Here is a 23,057-nt window from a genome sequence, read left to right on the forward strand (position 1 = left end):
TGTCCTGATTTATTGTGAGAGAGAATATTAAAAGTATGTAAATTGGTGTAATCCAGAGTAATTTTTGGAGGGAATATTCATAGGAAAAAAATTAAATTTATAAGAGTATTAAATAAAAATGTCTATTTTCAAGGTGTTTCCTTGATCTTGATATTTTACGTGTTTCGTTTCTTATAAAAAGAATCAAAGGAGTAACCTTTTGTGATAGTAAAGAGGAAAATGGTTTTTTAAAACCATGGTAAAGTTATCTAGAAATACAATGCACAACATTTGGGTGATAACATATTTATGTTAAGATCCTTAGAAAAAACATATTTATGTTAAGTTTGAACATATATTTTGATTAAATAAAAAAAAATTGTACAAGCAAAAATGGTGTATATTAACAGTGGCAAGCAATCTCTTCAGCACAAAGTGTATTAAAGAGACCACAAAGAATTTACAAAGTCGGCACCTGAATACAAATACAAAATTAGTCGATTCTCAAACAAACAAGGGGGCATAGAGTCCCAAATACAAAACGGACTTTCTTAGCTTGAAGCTACCATAAAGAATAAGACTTGACCTTTTCTAATAACTGAAGAATAGTATTTTCTTTCTGCTTAAATATAATAACTTGTTGTTACACTCATTCCACACAATTCAAGCACACAATAACCAAATCAATTGAAGAAAAGACCGCCGCAATTTCAGACCACCTGTGTAATAAATAAACTGCTGAAAATGATTTGTAATCACCTGAGAATCTGCACCATCAAAATCAATTCACGATCGCATTAGCTGCCACAAAGTACCAAATGTGCTACACAAGAGGAACAAATGTTGAACGTCCTCCTCGTGACTGCACCCAGCCACACAAAACCCTACCAAATCAGTCGAAAATTGGAGTCATGGACTTTTTTAAAAGACAGAATATTTTGCAATGGTGTTTTTAATTATTATTTTTTTTACATGGACCAAAATCAAAACCGATGATATTTGCAAAGCATGTTTAAGTATAAGTCTAACCGTGCAGCTAACTACCACAAGTTTAGGAGATACACTTGATTAAATGCTTGGTGCTGCTTACTGTGTACGAATATTGTAAACGTTGGGAACTGATTTCAATTTCTACTCATCAACAAAATCATGCATCTAATTACATCCCATAGAGATATTTCATGAACTAATTTAACAAAATAATCTATGTGATTGCATGCATGCGTAAATATATTTTTATTTATGTGCATACTATTACTAATAATAGTAAGGAAAATGCTAATGAGTCACCTTAGAATATTGTTTAAGCATTAAAAATTATAGTAACTTTTACATTGAAAATTGTATAATTATAATTTTTATATGTATTTGACTTGTATTTTCGAGATAAATTTCTTTTATCCCACCTTACATGATCTTCTTTGATTTTCCCAAATCAGAAATTGTCCACATAATCCTTTACATTTAGTCGTTTGCAAAAATTAAAATAGTACTTACATAATTCAAATTTGTTTCTTATAAACTTTATGATGTAGTTTTGTTGGATGATATTCACTTATCATTGTCCTTATTATTTTCAACAAAAATCGAATCCAATGTTGTTTCTGTCCACGTTGGACTCAGATTCCAGTTTCGTGAAACATTTCTAGATTTAGAATACGATATTGATGTCTGATTGTCTCACTAGTTTTTTTGTTGTTGGTGGGGACTTGCTCTCATGTTTTGTGATGATGATTCCAATCAACATGATGTGAGAATGCACGGAAATGAAAGCGATACATGTGACATGTGAAGAATCAATTAGGTTGTGAAACTTTAACTTTTATGATATGAGCTACGTGTGAAATGTGAATCATGAATGTCTGAGTGCTAGGTTTGAAATAAGAGGAGTGAAAGTGGGGATAGCATATCAGAAATGTAGTTGTATTAGGTCATTGTTGAATGATAGAGCGCGGAAAAATACATCCATATTCGAGTTTTAGTAATCTGGAGTTCGTGACCGGAAGATAAGTAAAATATGATCAATTATTGTTTCAGTTCCCAAACTACCTGAATTTAATTAAAGTCCCTTAACCACTTGATTAGTTGCACCAAAACTTTTATCACTGGTCACTACCACTTTTTATGGTTTTATTATAAAGTTTGTTCTTGTATTGTTGTAGGGAGATTAGCATGGGTTAGTCCTGGACAAGAGAAAAGAAATGCACTTAACTTTTAACTTCTCAATTTGTTCAAAAAAAAAAAAAAACTTTTAACTTCTCAATGAATGTCTATGATGCTCAATGAATGCTCTCATTTTTTGAACTCAATTTTAAGCTTAATCATAGTTTTCCCTTTATGTAATGAGACTGGGGTTACTTCAAATGTCTGGTAGAATTATTTCCGTTTGGAATCCTGACGGTTTTTTCTTGCCTTTAAAAATACTTAAGTCACTTTCATAGCCTTGGTCTCTTAGTGGAGAGATTCCTAAAATTGATTGTAACATCTATGGTGTACAGCTGAGTCAAAAAAAATCTATGGTGTACAGCTCTTGGTTCCTTTTCTATTTAGTGAGTCATTTCAAACGCTTTACAGGCTCATGGCCATTCCATTTTTGTATATGTATATTACAGTCCTAATAATTTTTTAGTAAACCACCAATTTCGGCCTGTCTCTCAGTAAGTGATTCTCAAATTAGTCTCTCTGTAAGTGATTCTCAAATTAATCTCTGACTCTGTTAATATTTCAAAATAGTCTTATCTTTGTTAAAAGTTTTTCAATTAAGTCCCTCGTCATGTAAAAAAAACATAGAAACATGGTTATAATTGAGAAACTTCTGCCAATATTTCAAAATAGTCTATGTCTTTTGTCAAAAGTTTCTCAATTAAACCCATGTTTCTATGTTTTTTTCACATGACAAGGGACTAAATTGAGAAATTTTTGACAAAGACATGAACTATTTTAAAATATAAATAGAGTCAGAGACTAATTTGAAAATCACCTTACAAAGAATGGACTAATTTGATGGTTTAATCAATAATTTTTTTGTATATTATAGCAAAGTTCCTAACTATAGAACAAATAATGCAACTTTGGTGTGCTATAAGTCAAATATACCAAACAGTTTCTTCATTGTGAAAATCTAATCTAACAAACATCTTATGCAATGATATGTTACAAGCTGTAGAAAATAAACAAATGTTGATATAGTTTACATTGAAACCATTGTGAAAGATGACTAACTTATAGAGTAATCAAGCAGTTTTTGACCCTGATTGACTCATACCATTTTCCAAGTGTTTCGACTGCATTTTTTGTTGAAATCTTGCATCTGATTCGGAGCCCGGCTTCTTTATCAATTCCTGCAACATTCTTGGTTTGCTATATTAAAAGAATTGTAAGCATAGAGCAACTGGGAGCTTGTTCACAAAGACACAGTAACAAAATATTTATTGTTTGACATTGGAATATGGGGGGGTTAGGTACATTCAGCCAAAGGGCCAAAGCTAGAACAAATTATCTTCCTCATAGTTGAAAATAAACCTGAACAATTGAAGAAGGCAATGGATTGTATATACACTCTTTTTGAGAACAATATACCAGATACAAATCATTCAAAATCCTCACGCAATCAACAACAATAACAACAACTAATTACTCTTCCTATTGATGTAATTTTTGGAATCCTCTTGAACCTCTAGACTGGTAAAGCTCCAGCCTACTCTTGGACTCTTGCAACAATGCCTCAATAGCTTCATCATGAGCCATGTTAGGTTGCTTAGACGCCCATTCAAGAACTCCCAGAATCTCAGCTTTTGCTAGTTCTTCGCTGTCTGGCACGTGCAACGCAATATAGGATAGCAGAACCAAGGCTGAATATTGAACTGGCGGCTCCCCAAGATACACAAGCTGAACCAAGGGTTTTACACCACCAAAGCTTATAATTGCCTTACAGTGATCAAGGTGAAGGTAGTTATCATTGGAAGCGAATTTCGCGAGTGAGTCTGCAGCCTCTTTTGATACTTCAGCCTCTCTTTCGTCAAGAAGTCGAACCAACGGACCAATTATCCTTGTCTCAGTTGCCCTGAATGTCCTAGCCAAACTCCCAATAACCTTGATACAAGGAATCAAAAGTCTCTTATCTTCTTTGTCAATAATATCAATCACTTGATCAACAACCGCTTTACAAGCAGGGGTGTTTGGCTTAAACGCCGATCTTCTCAATTCAGGATCTTTCTCAGCCACTGCAGTAATCTCTTTCAACGCCAAAGCAGAATTGTACTTCACTTCTTCAGGCCCTTTTTCAAGTAGAATAGCAAAACATAACAAAGCCCTTGATTCAGTTATGCTACGACAAATCGCCGAGTTACCCTTAGCTAAATACCTAAGAGCTTTCGCAGCCATTGCTTTCATGTCAGCCTTACTCTCAGCATCCTCAAGCTCCCTTCCCTTCACGTTAATTCCAGAATACGAATAGCCTTGCTTCGTGTTACCATTACCATTCCCATTTGGAATACTAGCCACCTGAACCGGAGGTTGAGAGTTTAAACTCACTTTACTCCCTTCATTGGTTTGTTGCTTGTTATTATTGTTTGCAGCATGCATTGCCATAGTACTTGCCACAACTTTATGCATCTGATGTGCAGATTTATCACCTAAAGGATGCTGCATCTTAATTTTCACCTCATCTTCATTCTCTTTTTTCACATCATTTGAATCAGGATTATTATTATTACCACTAGCCAACACAACAGCATGAATTGAAGAAATAGCCTTATTACTAACAATTGCATATTTACTATGTTCTTGAACAGTTTCAAAAGCAATGTGACTCACAAGCAACCTAACAATATTATGCTGAGCAAAAACATCTTGACATTTAGGATACTTAGAAACAAGTTCAGAAACAGCCCAAGCTACAACAGCTTGAACTTTCATAGGACCTTCTTTAAGAATCTTCGCGAAAACAGAACAAACACCAGCATGAATCATAACCTCAACACTCTCCGGATCACGACCCAATAGCCCAATTGCTTTCGCAGCATTCTCTTGACCTTCTTTCTTACCTTCTTTCAAAAGTTTCAGTAAAGGCCCAACACCACCCTCTTCAATAATCAATTTCCCATTCCGATCATTATCACGAACAAGAGAAACCAAAGAAGCAGCAGCATCAGATCGATCATCAAACGACCCATTATGTAAAATCGCAATCTGCTCCCAAATTAAACCCAAAATCGGTTCATTTGAAGCAATTGGTGGCAGCCCAAGACATTCATAACTACCTTCTTCAGCCGGAGCTGAAACTCGAAGAAGCCATGAAACATCCCCAATTGAATTCTCAAGATGAGAAGACATTTTACGAAAAGCTGCAGAAGGAACTATGCTGAAAACACGTTTCATAAGACCGTTGACTTTGCATTTAAGGACTAAAGTGAGTGCTTTTTCAAGAACTTGTTCGGTGTCTCCGATGATACGACGTGTGGGTCGTTCGTATAAATCGGAGCTTGATCTTGCAGCTTGTCGGAGAAGAGAAGCGAGTTTTTCGGTTTTTGATTTGAGGTCTAGACATTCTTGTTTGAAAGATGAGCTTCCTTCTTCAGCTGCTTTGCTTACTTGGTCTGCTAGTTGGATCGGTTTTGCTAACAATTGTTTAACTATGTCTGCCATTTTTGTTGGATCTGAGATATGGTACTATGAAGTTGTTTGTTATTGTTGTCTTGTGTTTTTTGAGTTTAGATGGAAAAATTGTGAGTGAGGTGGTTATATTACAAGATGACAGGGAAATTGGTTGTGCTGTACTATGTGAATTATTGAATGAATTGGTGTATATGGTTTTAGGTTTTGATGAGGGTGGAGTTGTGTGAGATTGTATTGTATTGTTGGTGTGGGCGTGAGTGATTGGTAAGAATGATATGTGGAAATTTTCAAGAGGAAAAGTTGTCAGAGTTGAGTCTCATGGTGGACGGGATTTGCAAAGACCAAAATGCGGTTTAATTTTTTAATTAATTAAATAAAATAGAGTTATGATACATAAACACCCTTAGGTGGCAATACATCCTTGACATCCACACAAAAATCTGACATGTGGCCATATGGATCCTGCACAAGTACACTTTCTCTTTCTCCTTCTCTTCTCTCTTCCTAATACATGAGGTGTACAAGGGTGTATGCAATTAAAAGGTGTCTATGTAACATTTTCCAATAAAATAATTAATAATCGGCAGAGAAAAGAAGGGATGAGATTAGTGTTTTTTCTTGTTTGAAGAAATTGACTTTTTAATTTCATTCAATTAATGATGTATGTGGTTCATATTATGGATCAAATACATTATTAATTAAATGAACCTAAAAGATTAATTTTGCTTATAGTTAAAAACGGAGGGAGTAGTTTGAACAGGAGAAGATAATAAAGTGACATAACTAACTAAGGTCCCTTTCACAATTCATCTTTTAACTAAGCTTATTAACAACTTGACAAACAATTGCTTGGGATGGATTATTGTTGCTTTAAATAAAGCAAGCATTGGAATGAAAAATACGAAAACCATCTCATTTCATTTCCTTTTTACGTTTTGGGATTCTTTCGTGTGATTATGGTCAATATTAATTATTGTTTTTGTTAAACGTTTTGTCTTTTGCCTTCCAAGCACTAATGCTTCAAATCGGATAATTCATAATATGTGACAGTTTCCCTCTCTCTCAAAAATAAAGTGACAAAGTTTTCCTTCAAAACAATAATATTGCTTACATTATCAAGATTTAATTCAAATCAGAACCTCCTTATATGTTTTTAATTCTTACCATCTCATGTAAGTGCTTTTAATTATTGCTTGAGTGTATTTAAATTTGTACGTATTTTGGGCTTATATGCACAATTATAATACTTACCTTTCTCATAAGTGTCGATTTTTTTGCAAAAATAAAATTAAACGAATTCGTTAATAATCAAATTAAATAGAATAATAAAATATTTCTTTTTTTTTTTCTACTGACTTTTGAGATTTTTTTAAATCTTTAATGTATACTTAGTAAAATTGAATGAGATGCTTACTTTAAATCTTTAATGCTCATGTTAATCTTCAATAACATCATGCGTATGTGTTTTGCGTTTACAATAATTATGACTAAAATGAGTTGAAAATAAAATAATTTGTGTTTGGATATATTTAAGTAAAATTGAGTTGAACAACTTTATTTGAAATGAAATATAACCAAAAGAATAGTTGAAAAAGTTGATTTATATTTGGAATAAAGTTAATGTATTTACCAGCACATTTCGATATAAATGGATCATATTACCTAGTGCATTCAGACACTAGTTAAGAAAATAAAAAATAAAAAAGTTTTGTATTTAAAACAATATTTTATACATTTGTTAAAAAAAAGTACTACTATGTCCCGCTTAACATTTTCCTATACAAAATTAATGCTGCATTTTTTTCATAAAAAAAAAGTAAAAAACAAGTTTCATTATAAAAGGTACAAGATTCTTTTTTTGAAAGATATAAAAGGTACAAGATGTACTAGCGTAACTACAACAATAATTTTGGCAGTATAAAACTAAATTCCAGCAAAAACAAAAAACAACACAACAACGAAACGATGCAAAATTTGGCAATGTTTTGAGAAAAAACAAAATAAACGATGTGAAATTTGTGAAGCTTACTGTTCTGCTGATTTCTTGACAGCAATCATTACGGTATTTTCATTTTCACGAATCGTATATTCTGTCTTTGGCATTTGGAATTCGGAAAGCGTATTGAATATTGATACCCCATTATTATATCGTGCAACCACACAACTCTCACCCCCATCACAAAAACTAATCTCTCAAGCAAATTTTTGGAAAATTTTTAACAATATTCTTTTCAAGTTATAACAAACTCCCTCTGATTTTAAATGTAAACAATTTTTCATTTTTTAAGTTCAGTCAATAATAATATATGTGGTTTATAATATGTATCACATATATCATTTATCAAATGAATTTAAAAAATAAAAAATTACTTATATTTGAGACCGGATGAAGTATACACTATGAAAATTTTTTTTGAGCAAATATAGACTCTATAAAGCTTAAAATCTGAATTATATAAAATAACTTTTTTTTTCAAAAGTTTCCACTCAAATATATTATTATTGGAGTCTCTTATGCCAATTTGAATGAAATAGTAATTTCCTAAGAAAAAAATAAGTGCATCTTTTATGAAAACTAAAAAATACTCGGAGTTTTACAAATATAGATATTAATAATTTATCTTTTTCTCTATCTTAAAAAGTTTTATTTTTCTTGTACTTTGAGTGAAGCCAATTCTAATACATAGTGATCACCTAAATCGAGTGCATCTATACATGAAGGTTTTACAGTTAATATTTAAAATTGTCTTGTTGATCTTACCTTCATTTCGAGTCAATGTTATGGAGAAAGTATCTTTGAGAGTGTAGTTTTTTCTTTGCGTTGTTTTTGTTTTTTCTTTGATTAAAAAAATATAGTTAGAGAGAATATATTTTTTTTAAAGTGAATAGAGAAGACAATTAGGGAAGATGCATTTATAAGATAATTTTTTTTAAGAAGTTAAATTAACCCATTGAAATTGAGACCGATGAGAATCAAACAAGAGACCTTGAGAGAGCAAACTTTAAAGTCTCAAGTCAATATCACCAGACCAATCTAAATAGATTCATTTCAAAAGATAATTAAAATAGTAATTTTGATATTTTCATTATTTTTCGAAAAGTAAAACAATTGTTCACTCATTTAACTTTTCGCCAACAAATAAAACTAGCACAAATTTTATGCGATACATTTTTTTTACAAAGCAAATGAGACCTAGTATTTTAAGGTTTTATAAAATGTGGAGCATATTAATATAAAATTTTAAAGATATTATTTATTTGTATTTTTTAAGGGTTATTTACGGGCGGTGAGGGGTATAGAAATACCTATTTACAATTAACCGTGTTTGTTAAAAGAAGAAAGAAAAAAAAAAACTAGTAGAACATTTTGTTATATATGGGCCTAATCAAAGTAGTCCAAAATAGAATTCTGCTCTTTATCCAACATATTTTGCTCATTCTTAACCGAAATTTAAGAAATATCTCTGCGTGAGTTAACTCACGCTAGTGTTAAAATTGTATGACTTAATCCACGCTGCGTGAGTTAACTCACGCTAGTGTTAATCAAAATACTAACTCAAGCAAGATTTACATTACTGTGAGTTAACTCATGCTAGTGTTAATCAAAATACTAACTCAAGCAAGATTTACACTAGCATGAGTTAACTCACCCAACATGATTTAACTCACGCAAGGACATTATGCAAATTTCAGCTAGGAACGAGCAATTTTGGTTGGGTAAAGAACAGAATTCTCCAAAATATTATAAGAGGAAGGTTACTTTTCCCACGTTTCAAATTGCTAAAAAAACATACCCGATTATAGTTAACTACAATTTTTCTTTTCCAACGATAATTAACTATTGTTGGACGCTTTTTAAAGCGGTTTAATCACTTTTAAAGTTGAATTTAACCGATTTAAAAAGTGATTGAACCATAGAATTGTAGTTAATTACAATTGGTACGTTTTTTTTAGTAATTTCATATGTGGGAAGAGTAACTTTCTTATAAGAGTTGTCCATTAAAAAAAGCCCAGGTTGTTTTTTAACAAAAAAAAAAACTCAAGTTGTTTGTAATTTTTTTTTTGGTATCCAAGTTATTTGTATTTAAAACATAAGAATGAGTAATCAAGTGATTAATATTAAGTGGTTATTGAGCTCCAATAAAAAATAAATAGTTTGAGAGAATTTGAATTCAATTTTAGGGTAGAATAATGATTGGTCAAACTATAATTACCTCACGATAATTTCAGATTATCAAGGTCGTTTTTTCCTAAAAACTGAAAGATTAGCACACACATAAAACCGTAACAACGAGCGATATTGGAGCTTCTTTCGCCACCTCTTTTTTATATATAGAAACAGGGATGACCCTGAGGGTGGGTCGGAGGGGTGGCAGCCCAGGGCACCGCGTTTGTAGGGGCACCAAAAACTATTAATTTTTACTTAGTAGTGAGTGTTTTACAAATATATTTCTTTTTAACTCGTTTGGATTAATTATATTGAAAATAGATTTTTTGAGAAACTTGATGAATAAATCTTTTGCAAAGAAAAAAGACATTCAAATAATTAAAATGATACAACTTTATTGATTCGCTCCGGGCATCAAAAATCTTAGGACCGGCTATGTATTGAAAAGATTAGCCATATTCAAAAGTATTCTTCTAATTAAATATGTCTAAAAATATACTTTTGAAAGTATATCTTCGGAAGTCTCTCAAAATATAGTTCCAAACACAACAATATGTAATATCCTAAACTCCAATTTAAATTACTTAGTAAAATAAACAAATCTTGAGAGAGATGTACGATGAATTGAATTGAGTATTACAAATTTTCTTTGAATAAAAAGGCTAAGGATGCCACATACATTTTCATAAAACACTTATAATAGAAGTCATGAACTAATTTTGGAATCAAATACTTTACATGCAGAGCTTTGGAAACTTCCACTCACCCCATATCACCTAAGTAGAGCTTTGGATCATCGACTAACAACCTGCAACAACTGCATTTTCATAAACAACCGAACGGGTGCACACTCAAAATACTAGAACATCATATATGCACACAGATTATGAATGAATATGGTAAGATGCATGAACACATAATTGACATTTAGAAAATTAGCATAGAACTTAGCACGGATACAAGCCAATATTATGAATTCACAATCATAGACATATGCAGATCACAAACACCTAACATAAGGATGCATAATTAATGTATGAGTAATATCAACAACACAATGCAATATTGCCTTAGAGGAGTATAAGGACTTTATACAGTTCACATAGTTAAATATGTACACACACTAACACACAACACGTGTTCAAGATAGACATGTAATTGCATATATAGTTAGCTCGTTTTAGGCTCATTTAGTCGTTCTTAGTTACGTATTTCATTCAATTACACTAAGTAAGGCTAGACATTTGACTTTGCCTCGCACAACGTAGGAAAATCAAGCATTTCTGTTCAAATTTGAAACCCCACGTATCAATCCCATCTCTCACAATTTATCTCATGTTTTCCATTGTACTCAATAAAAGTTTATCACATTTCTGTTCAAATTATTCTATTTGGCTATGATACCAATTGATAAAAGTTTTAGTGTTTAGCCATGGATCACTAGATACAAATTATAGCATATTATCGGTAGTAACAAAGAAGGAATAAGAAATTGTGTACCTTGTATGTTTAGGTTCATGAAGGACAGCTGTTGTCAGAAGGATGAGAGGGATGACTACCCTCATTCCGTGTAACACCAGAAGAGTTCAGAATAGTTTAACCGTCTGATGGGATGACGTTTAAATAGCTAAACGGCTGAGGGCAGGGACCTCTCATTGGGCTTAGCTAAATGGTCCAACCCATCACGGTCCATTTAGAAAGAATAGTCCAATCATACATATTCATCAACTAATGAGTGCTTAATACAATAGACCATATTATAAATTATAACATTAATTTATAATAATTGATTATTGTCAATCCATAATTGATTAATTAAATAATTAATCCAACATCTTTATCTCCCTCAAAATTCATGCTCGCATATTGTTCTTGTTGGAACATTTTTGAAACACTTTAAATTGTAAATTGTTGTTGTATTTGTTGAACACTTAAAATTATTTTTGCAAAAAATCGAACACGAGCATACAAAAATAATTTTGTCAGGTGACAAACTGGGTTGAGTTGCGGACTAAGTTGCTCTATTTAAGAGTTATGCGGTTCTGTTTTAATAGTGCAACAATTCTTTCTTGTCTCGTCGTTCTTAGGATAAAGCAACTCTCCAACTCTCGAGTATGAGCACTCTATGCATAAAGAGAACTCATCAAAGTCCAAACCAACTCCCACAAAATATATACTACTATCATTATTGCTCGGAATACATTTCTCAAAACTTTTTTTTTTTTTTTTTCTGTTTGTAAACATGATCACCAAAAGAAAATCATCTCTCTACGTGATATCTCATCCGGTTTTTATATAGCCAGAAATAAAGCACTAATTCATTACAATATGGCCACTTAGTGCAATTTAGAGCCATTCATTTAGGAATTGATGAAGAAACAGGCTGCAAAATACACAAAAACACCATGGTAATATTTAACTTACAATTCAAAACCTTCAATGCAGATAATCAAAACTTGGAAGAACCGTCAAAAACTATTGTCAAATAAAATTTTGCAATAAAAGACTTAATAAAAAATAAGTGAAACTACAGTTTTTATTTTAGGAATTCATATAATCTAACCATTGAAAAAATTGATCCATCATAAACCAATATTTTCATGGGTTCATTTTATAAGGAAACCACCCTAATTGTTAGTAAGACTATTGTTCTTGCATAATCAAGACATGAGGAGTAAACAAGAAGATAAAGAATAGCAAGTGGATGGAATGTATTTATGGTAAGAGATTAGATCAAAAACCAATAACCATTTCAATTATGACATGACAGTAGGATAAGCCACTGGTAGTTGTGAGTCAGCAGCAATTAAAAATCCAACGCCCATACGGATAAGATTGTCTTCTTTCGTTTATAAACGCAAGACAGTTATTTTTGGCCCCACAAAACATTGCCACTCATCATCTCTTATTATATACGACAATCCAATCCTCATTCTCTTCAACTTAGTATTACAACAAACAACGTCGTATTCCTCTGTAACATGCTCTCAACATCTTTCCCCGCACCTCTCAGCACCGCCACTTTTGCTGGCAAAACTATTTCATCACCGCCGTTCCACGCAAAATCAAGGAGAGTACTCATTTCTGCAACAGCCAGCACCACTGAACCTTCATGCACGTCGTTGTACGAGATTCTTGGAGTTGCAGCCGTAGCTTCTGATCAGGAGATTAAGGCGGCCTACCGACGACTTGCCAGGGTTTCCCACCCTGATGTGGCGGCGGTTGATCGGAAGGTTTCTTCGGCGGATGAGTTCATGAAGATTCATGCTGCGTATTCCACTCTTTTGGATCCTGAGAAGCGAGCTAGCTATGATAGAAGCTTGTTCCGGCAACAGCAACCGCTGACGGTGACGGGATTTTCTGGTTACGGTTGTCGGAAATGGGAAACGGACCAGTGTTGGTAGCGAGTTGAAACTTCATATTTGTATTTGTATCTTAAGGCTCAGTTATTATTTGATCGCCTTTGAGTATCTTACTAATTATGATCATTAGTTTATTAGTATGAAATTGTATATTACTAATATGTATTATTAATACGAAATTGATTGTAGCAATTTTTTTTAGGCTAAAATATGATCTTAGTCCCTGCAAATATGTTTCGTTTTGGTTTTAGTCCCTGTAAAAAAAAAAAAAAAAAAAAATTTGCAGGGACCTTTTTTAAAAACAAAATATTTTGCAGGGATCAAAAACTACAAAATTGGTTCAATTATAACGTGCCACGTATGCAAATCATCACAAAAGTGGGGTCAGAGACTATTTTCAAAAACAAAAAATTTTGCAGGGACCAAAAACAATTTTTTTTTACAGGGACTAAAACCATATTTTAGCCTTTTTTTTTAATAGATTTTTTGGTTTTCATATATAACGACACTCGTCTTCAACTTAACGATTTCAGGCACAATTTGGAGAGGATGGATCTTTTCACTGACTCATTGTTTAAACTATAAGTCATTCATATAAACTAAACATTAAATATTTTAAAGTCATTCTTTAAACTATAAGTCATCCCAAAATCCAAACAAATATGATGATAGATGAACTAAAATAATATTCGATTTTTGGTTTAAATGACAAATGCAAAAAAATTATAAGGTGACGATTTAATTGTGCATAAATTTCATTTGGGATTCTATCACTGAATCTAGAAAGTGCCACGTGATTTTCTAGGAGAAAATTTGTGACCTAAAATTGTTGGAGGTTTGGGTTTATGACTAATTCTACATGATGAAGCCGGGTTAGGATTAATGTCCCCATATCTAGCATTATGATAATGGTGAGGGTTAGAATTGGTCTAGTTTCAATCACCTTATTCCTAAAAAAAAATATGTAGTAAAATTGTGAGTATCAAGCCTCCTAATCCTGACCAAAATGACTTCCATATTTGGAAAAATTCTTCTCATTGTTTTTTCTCAATAAAAATTGCTTATAATTTTTTGATTCTAGAGGTGGATCATCCCATTTCCACCCATTCATTTACACTATGTTTGGTTGAAGAGAAACAGTGAAAAGAGAAGTATTGAAGAGAGAAAAAGAAGAGAAAGGCTGCATTTCTATCGTTTGGAATGAGAGAAAGTGAGAGGACATAGATTTTTCATGGGCCCCACACCTTTTTCCAATCTTCTCTATGCACCGAAGAACGGAGCTACAAACATTCATGTGTCTTGAATCTTCTATTTTGATTGGTCATCTCTCTATATTGATTCTTTTGATTGATTGGTTCTCCCCTGCTTTTGATTCTTTTGATTGATTGATTTTCCTCCTTTTGATTCTTCTGATTGACTATTTCTCCCCTTCTTGATTCTTTTGATTGGTTGCTTCTCTCTATTGATTCTTCTGATTGATTGTCTCTCTCCCTATTTATTCTTATGATTGATTGCTTCCCCCATATTGATTATTTTATTTGATTGTATATATCTCTAATGTGTCTCTCTCCCTATTGATTCTTTTGATTTATTGTCTCTCCTAATTGATTGTTTCTCCTTGTTGATTCTTATGTTTAATTCTCTCTCTATTAGGTTTTTCTTTTTGATTGATTCTTTCCTTATTTGATTTTTCTATTTGACTGTCTGTCTCCCTATTAATTCTTCTAATTGATTTCTTCTCTCCATTTAATTCTTATGATTGGTTGCCCGTCTCTCTATTTGTTCTTTTGTATGGTTGATTCTCTCTACCGGTTCTTTTGTTTGGTTTAGTTTGACTTGGTTCATCATCGCACCATCTTCAATCCACTTCATCTTCTTGCCTTCCACAAATGCATACTTAGACTCTTCTTTCATTCTAAGAAGTCGTCAAACCTAAAAGACGAATATTTCCAAATTTTACATTAAAAGTGGAAAGAAATGTCAAATTTTACATTAAAAATAACACTTTTTTGATTTTCAAAAAGTATGATACATAAATTCTAAGGGAATATTTCCTTTTATAATCTCTTAACAAGTGCGTCGGAGGCACTCGTTAACATTTATCTTCTTTTAAAAGTCGAAAAAAAAATGTTGAAAAACCAAAAAGAAAAAATATAAGCTCTCTTTAATTCAACAAAAAAGGTATAAAAGCTCTCTCTAGTCTCCTTCATTCTTACGAGCTTTAGCATCTTCACCACAAAACCAACGCCATGATCGTCTTCCTCTTCTATAAATCGTATTGTTTCCAGTGGTAGATCATCTCGGCGATGAGGGTTTTCAAGATCAGACGAAACCAGCGGTTAACTACATCGCGCATTTAAGGTATTAGGTTTTTCCTGTTTAATAAGTTGCCTTCAAAATTCATTTTTTCTTCCGTATTCAAATCCGATCATCTCCATTATTTTTTGTTAATGCATCAGAATATTATTGTACTATAGTCACTGCTTTAAAATCATGTTCGATGATGATTTTGAGGGTTTATACTATTAAATTATATTGGAGTCAAATTAGAACTTAGAACTAGCTATTGATGCGTCTCAGCTTTTGAAATTTCCCCGTGGTTTTTAGGGGAAATGACCTCTAGTAATCCGGAGTTTTGACGGAGTTGGCAAAAACTTTTTCCACCCATGAATTGAACTCGGGTTATCCCGAACCACTCGTTAGTTTGGTTATTTAGAGATAATGTCATTTATTAATTTGCTAAATTATGAAAGTGAATTGTTGCATCTGATTGGTGGACAATATAATGAACTGGTTGGTTTCTTTATAATTGAATCATGTAGTCAATCGTGGGTAGCGGCCGACCCTCAAAACGCTAAGAGGCATAGCGGTTAGCAGAATGGCTGCTATGTCGGAGTTTAGGGAAACAACAAATTTTTTTTTCATTTTCATCATACACATAGGGAAACAATAAAAGAATTTTTCATTCACGTATAAAAGCTTAAAAATCGAAGAATGTACGAAATTAAACACGTTCATAACTCTAATAATCGAAGTTTGTTGTTAGTAATGTTCAGACGTCATGAAAATCTAATGAGTTTTAGCCTCCATGGCTTAAAGTAACTCATCATCGTACAAAGAGGACAATGCAGAACCGAGAGGATTACACAAGGGGAGGATGAAACAACAGAGAGGCCACTATTCCACAGTAGAGGCCGCTATGGGCTCTATTGATTACGGATAATTGAATTTGTATCTTGTTTGTTGAAGTAAAGTAGAAGCTTTGGTTTTTTAAAACCTGTTGCATGCTGGAAATTTTGATTTAAATTCTTTTTTACAGAGTTAAATACATATGCCTTATTAAATTAATATGAAGGTGCAGACTTGGAAGTGTTGATGAAGATGAATAGTAAAACTATTCGACTTGCCAGTATTTGTAATGTACAGACATGATTTAAATTTATAGTCTTGGCTTCTTGACAATTAATTATTGGCTGTGGTAGTTAGTCATGTGAATCCAAAGCTGTATAGTCATGTTTATGGTTTAAATTAAAATGAGATGCAATGTGGATTTATACAAATCTAGGCTTTCTTCAAGTTCAAGTTTATATGTCATCTCAACTCTCGTGAAATAGAAGAAATTATATTATCAGGGTATATTGAACGTGGTGTTGCGTTGGATGTGTGGTAAGACTAGACGGGATAGAATTAGAAATGACAACATTAGAGAGAGAGTTGGGGTATCACCTATAGTACAAAAGATGGTAGAAACTAGACTTTGGTGGTTTGGCCATGTAGAGAGAAGACCTGTGGATGTTGTAGTAAGGAGAATAGATCAGATGGAGGGGTGTCAAATCACTAGAGGTAGGGGAAGACCTAAAAAAACTATTAGAGAAACTATCAAGAAGGATCTAAAGATCAATGAGTTGGAGAAAGACATGGTTTTTGATAGAACACTATGGCCGTTTGATTCATGTACTGACCCCACTTAGTGGGATAAGGCTTGATTGTTGTTGTTGTTGTTCTGTTGAAGATGGCGGAAGTATGAAGCGCCGTGGATAAGACCATGGCATTTAATGAAAGTGTAAAGTAAATTGGCTCTTGTATTTATCTTATTGCATTAGGTATGGAAGTTGAGCAATTGGAATTAAGGCACTCCTTTCCCTGGTATGGCTGAATAGTCATGTTTATGTTGATGAGAAACATTATATTGCTGTTTCAGTGAAGATTGTTATCGGGATGTGCCTGATTCATGCTATCTATTTGACACTCTCATCCATTGGAATCTATTGATGACCTTTGATATAGGACATTTGATGACATACCTGGTTATGTTATTTCAATACCTTTGATATAGGACATTTGATGACATACCTGTTTATGTTATTTCAATACCATTCAGATGCACATGACACATGTCCGGAGATTGACCAGATCAGCAGGGCATTTGAATATAGGCAAATAACTATTGCCCCATGTCTATATTATTTTTCCATGGACACCCATTCCTTGTGATCTCTGGCCATGTGTGTCTAATCCAATCTTTTACTCATGTTCACTGTGTATAGAGGACAGTAGTAAAATGTAGGCCGTGTCGTTTGAGTGATTTCTGTAAAAAAATTGTTTGGAAACAGCTTAACTATTTTTGGCCAAATAAAGTTTCCCTGTATAGTTTATAACTTTATATTATGTTTTTACTGAGGACCTTTTTCTTTTTTGTGTGTAATGAACACGTGATATTTATGAATGCCGTATGCTTGGGTGATCTTCAATTAGTTACTCCCTAATGTTTCAAACTAAAATTTTGGTGGCTTTCGGTAACTGATATTTTCTTCATAGGTGACCAATGTGTTGAATCATTTATTTATTTAATTTTCACAACTCCTACCTTAACCATTATACAAGAACCAATTCATAGATCTTTCACTATTATTATTAAAATTGCATCAAGTATATGTTACTATGTTACAGATTGTCCAGGTAAGGTATATCACAGAATCCTACTATATAATTTATTAAATTAAATATAGAGAATTAATTACATCTTGATGTACTAGGCAATCATCTAAGTTAACTGTTTACATTGCACCAATTTTTTGTCCGCAAAAAAGATTGTTAGTTTATATGTTTTATAAAGAGGTTTTTTGTGAATTATTTTATCATACTTGCAAATTAGCCATGCTTCCTTCATAGATCTGTAATTATTTTGTCAAACTAAGTAAACATTCAATAGTTTCATTTCTGTATCATATCAGAAATTTTAAAATTAAACAATTAAATTTAACTTGAAACTTGAAAGGGTAGAATATAAATTACAAATCATAATACTTTCTTCGAACTTGGATTTATGTTGTAAGAAAGTAGGATATCACTTGTTAGTTGTTACATTTTTGGTATGTTTTTTTGGCTGCACTTATGTGATATCATGTCATATACTGAATAACTCTTATTATGTTCTTCTGTTGCGCAGTTGATATTATTACTGGGTGGCTCTGGCTTAGCCCCACTCCATTCTGTTGCCAGATTTTTTTATTTAGAGATACAAGAAAACTAAAGTAGAGAGAAGGTGTTGATACAAAATGCTTCAACACCAAATCGTGCAGTCCCCTGCTAGGCTAGGCCTTACAAACCCTAACTCACCATCAATTTTGAACCCTAACCCTCAAAAGCTACCACCGTCACAGACCAATCATCACCAAGACCGCCATTCTGCGACCCCTTCAGCCGCTCTAATCTCTCTTTTGCCACCCCTCCCTAGAGCACAAGCACTTCTTTCTCAAATGGCTTCCCTAGCTTCTAAGCTCTTCGAAGTATCACCTAATAGATCTGTTTGGGTCACTGCATTCCGTGGATCACTCCCAACATTCCTCTCTTCCCAAACCCAACCACATTCATTTTCCTCCCTCGAGTCTTCTTTGCCTTCCACCACCAAAGAAATTATTTCACTTTTCACCACCCTTCAAACCCAAATCTTTGAAGCTGTTTCTGAACTCCAAGAAATTATTGATCTACAAGATGCTAAAAAGAAGATTGATGGGGAAATTCGGTCAAAAGATTCAGCACTTCTTGCATTTGCCAACAAACTCAAAGATGCTGAGAGGGAACTTGATATTCTTGTCGATGATTACTCTGATTATCGCCGTAGCATCAAGAGATTGAAATCAGGAGATGGTAGTGAAGATGATTCCTTAACAACCTCAACTGTCTCATCTCAGCTGAAACTGTCAGATATATTATCATATGCTCATCGAATAAGTTATACAACCTTTGCACCACCAGAATTTGGAGCAGGAACGGCTCCTCTTCGTGGTGCAATGCCACCTGCACCACAAGACGAGCAAATGAGAGCTTCACAGTTATATAATTTTGCAGACCTTGATATTGGATTGCCTAAAGCAGTTGAAACTAAGGAGAAAACAGTTGAGGCTATTATTGAACCTCCACCGTCTGTGGATACTAATCCACTTGGAAATTTGTCTGCAATTCAAGGGATGCTACCACCAAATTTTGCAATCCCACCTGGTTGGAAGCCTGGAATGCCTGTACAATTGCCTATTGATATGCCAATTAAGCCCCCACCTGGGTGGAAACCAGGGGATCCTGTGGCATTGCCACCTATTGACTCACTTCCAGTACCAAGATTTGAGGAACAGAAATTACCCCCTCACATTCCTCAGCCCAGGCAGCCAGAAATTATTCAAGTACAGCATGTTAATTTGGATCTTGGTGGAGAAAGTGATAGTAGTGATTATAGTAGTGATGAGGCAAGCTCTGATGACGAAGATTAAGAAGTCCATGAAACTTATCATCTCAAATTGTTGACTGTATAGGTGAGATTTTGTTTAAAAAGTTTTCCTTTTAGTTTAAAATAGTTGGAAATACATGATCTATATGAATCCCCAGCATTAATTTAAGGTGATAACGTCCTGTCATTGAATTTTAAGATGGTATCTTTGACCTTGATAAGTTGCATTGATTGTATGATAACAACATAACTGCTTTGAGTAAAATAGGACATAATCATGGGCTGAGGGATCTTACTGTTTCTCCTATACGCCCTAGAAAGCAGAATGCATATCCATGCTTTATAATCTTGAAAATTTTAATTAGCACTGCATTTATACTAGCGGAGGATTGTCTTTTCCAAGATAGAAAGTGTTGAATATATGTGAAATCACATGCTATGTATGTATTAAACTATTAAAAAGAACATATTTTTCATATCAGCCTTGATTTACACCTACTTCTGATGATTAGCATTTTTAACAGAAACAAGTTAATACTCACAGATCTGTAACCAATTGTGATGAGGCACCTTGTGGGCATCTGTTTTAGTACACTTTTTATAAGAAATAAATAACTATTCATTCTATAGAATTTTCCACCTCTTACGCACAAAATCGCTTGTAGTTGTAACCATTTTTCACTCATAGATTCTCATTCTCTTCTTAGTCTCTCACAACTCAGTTTCTATAGCGCCATTTTTCACTGTTTCACCTACTGCAAATGTAGCAATTACCTTACACTGTTTCACTGCCATTCACCAAGTCTCAATGTTCTACACATTCCTTACACACTGAATTTTCGCCCACTTACCACATTTTTTACACCCTCAAGCAACCGCCTCACTCATTCACATTACGTCGCTCTTTACCCCTTTTTTTACCAGTCACACTTTTTTTGACACAGTACACTTCAAAAGACTCTGTGGTTTTGCTCATACATAGAGTACAGTAACACTTACCTGGATTTTTGACTCATGCTTAACAGATTTTACACACAGGAGTACCAGCCACAGTTTGAGAGGGGAAAAGGTTAAGCAGCTGGAAAAGAGTTGAACATCCTTGGCCCAGCATCAGTTAATTTGAGAAAATACACACAGGAGGGTTACTCAACCGCTTTTTCGTTCCTCTATTACCATTTTTTGGTTAAACTGAGTCTGAGACGGTTGAAGATAATGTCGTTGATTCTGACATTTTGTTTGTTACTATTGGACTCATGTATTCTGGATTTTGTAGAGATTGCTAATGAGTTTAATGTTTTGATCCGACTCCTCTAAATAGGTTGATTGTTACTTTATTTGAATTGATATTCATTTGCGTGAAATTAGTATCACTATAATTACATGTTGTCATGATGATGTAGTGCCCATATTTATCTGTTTTGGAAAATGTGATTTGAGCTTGTTTGGTTTATAGATCTAAATGGAATCAGACAAGCTTCATTATAATCAATTTTGTACAGAGATTTGGCCAAAATTTCGTTCTTCTTCAAAGTTAAAACTTAAGCATAAGGTGGCCAAAAATTCAACTTTCTTGAAAAACAAAATTAAACATATGTCAGAAGAATGTAAAGATTGAGAAACTCACATTAGACAACTACGTAAAAAGAATTATTAAATAGGGTTCACGATGAATATTTGAATGCCTCTGAATCCAACAAGAGCTGAAATGTTATTGTATTTCAAGACGGAAACTTTCATGCACATCTTTATGTTTTTCTTGGTAATTTGATAAAAAAAATTAATTATTTAGTAAGGTAAGCAAAGGTAAATTATAAATTAAGGATAAAATTTGAAGAAAAAATGTATACCAAAATTTGGTACCCCTTGAATAGGTATAGATTAAAAAAATCAATTATTTGATTGGTAAAAAAGACAAAAATTAAAAATTACATAATCATCCTGTTACCAAAGAGATAAAATCAGAGCAAAAGTTACACAAACATCGTTTCCCTACAAGTATAGATGGGATAGGGATTTGATGTAGTCACCACAACACACATTTTCATGCTATAAACGATCTTGATTGTTGATTTGAAATTATACAAACAATTTCGCATACATCACCATCACAATCTATGGTGACTTCAGAATGACTTTCTTTAGGATATGTTCAACAATAATTTTTGTCCAGTATCTTTTAGGATCGGTTTTTCTTCCCTATAAATGTGTCTACGACCATTGTCTAAAGAATAACCTATTACTTGACAAGATTTGCAAACTGAAGGGAGTTTCTACATCAACATTAAAGGTGTATCTTTCCCTTTCTACCAAAAGAAAGTTCAGTAAAAAAATCCAAAAGGTCAAGAGCCACCTTTATTTAGCAAAATATCCAAGCTTTTTGTTACAAGACGCTTCATCTAAGGCCAGAGGAGATCTCATTATCTCATTCCCCTTGCAATAGCAAAGAGTTTGAAAATTGCTCTTTTCCTTTTTGTTTTTGCTTATTCACGTGTCTACGTGAGTTAACTCACGCTGAAAAATGTCCAGCGTAAGTTAACTCACGTTGAAAAAGCCAAGCATGAGTTAACTCACGCTTATTTTCGAAGAGTTTTAGGCCAACATTCAAGAGAACATATAAAGTATTCCCTGTGCAAGGTTTCAAGCCCCCACAAGAACCCTATGTAAATACTCTAGATGAAAAAATGATAACAAAAAATCTCTTATCAATAGGTGTGAGAGACCATTTTGCCAAACACCTTCTAAAGATTGTTTAATTTATCATGCAAGCCATCCAAAGTGGTAGGGGTATCCCTTTCTTCAGCATCAATCTTCCATGAGGGAAAACCTTGCAACTATCAACCTCACCAACATACTCAGATTCCAGAATTTTAATTACAACCGCATCACCCTTAAAAGCAAGGTGTGGCTAATTGGTTCAAAGGTATATCCCAAGTGTTCTTAAAGGCTTGCTTAAAGATCTAACTTTGACGTTCTGATACACTATAACCACCTTATTATCATTCTTCTCGGTCAAATTTACTGCAGCAGCCGCTGGATCACGATATGAAAAAAACAATATTCTGCAGCGTATTCAAAATAATTTCTCAAGTATTTTAAAAAACCATTTCAAAATAAAACAACGATTTTATTTTTCAAATGTAGCTTTTAACAGCAAAAACAAAAACAAAAAAAGCAAAAGGAAGAACAACAAATGCATTCAGTCTGAAGG

General features: G+C 33.3%; 3 protein-coding genes across 4 annotated transcripts; 2 read left to right on the forward strand and 1 right to left on the reverse strand.

Annotated features, from left to right (window-relative positions):
* Positions 1-3,101: 3,101 nt before the first annotated feature.
* On the reverse strand, positions 3,102-5,933 carry LOC11440161 (uncharacterized). The gene has a single exon (XM_003629266.4). The coding sequence runs from the start codon at positions 5,623-5,625 to the stop codon at positions 3,622-3,624; it is 2,004 nt and encodes a 667-aa protein (XP_003629314.1). The 5' UTR covers positions 5,626-5,933; the 3' UTR covers positions 3,102-3,621.
* Positions 5,934-12,438: 6,505 nt separating this feature from the next.
* LOC11438046 (chaperone protein dnaJ 11, chloroplastic) lies at positions 12,439-13,326 on the forward strand. Its single transcript, XM_003629267.4, has one exon. It carries the CDS (start codon positions 12,745-12,747, stop codon positions 13,165-13,167), a length of 423 nt encoding a protein of 140 aa, XP_003629315.2. The 5' UTR covers positions 12,439-12,744; the 3' UTR covers positions 13,168-13,326.
* Positions 13,327-15,294: 1,968 nt separating this feature from the next.
* LOC11438689 (mediator of RNA polymerase II transcription subunit 4) lies at positions 15,295-21,244 on the forward strand. Of its 2 annotated transcripts, none has more exons than XM_003629268.4 (3): positions 15,295-15,486; positions 18,575-19,934; positions 20,888-21,244. In XM_003629268.4, the coding sequence occupies exon 2, from the start codon at positions 18,684-18,686 to the stop codon at positions 19,890-19,892; it is 1,209 nt and encodes a 402-aa protein (XP_003629316.1). In that variant the 5' UTR covers positions 15,295-15,486; positions 18,575-18,683; the 3' UTR covers positions 19,893-19,934; positions 20,888-21,244. The 2 variants fall into 2 exon arrangements, with proteins under 2 accessions (XP_003629316.1, XP_024629271.1); XM_024773503.2 differs by having other exon boundaries at positions 15,296-15,486; positions 20,875-21,244.
* The last annotated feature ends 1,813 nt before the right edge of the window (positions 21,245-23,057 follow it).

The sequence above is a fragment of the Medicago truncatula genome, chromosome 8 (genome assembly GCF_003473485.1).
Source record: "Medicago truncatula cultivar Jemalong A17 chromosome 8, MtrunA17r5.0-ANR, whole genome shotgun sequence".
NCBI classification, from domain to species: Eukaryota; Viridiplantae; Streptophyta; class Magnoliopsida; order Fabales; family Fabaceae; genus Medicago; species Medicago truncatula.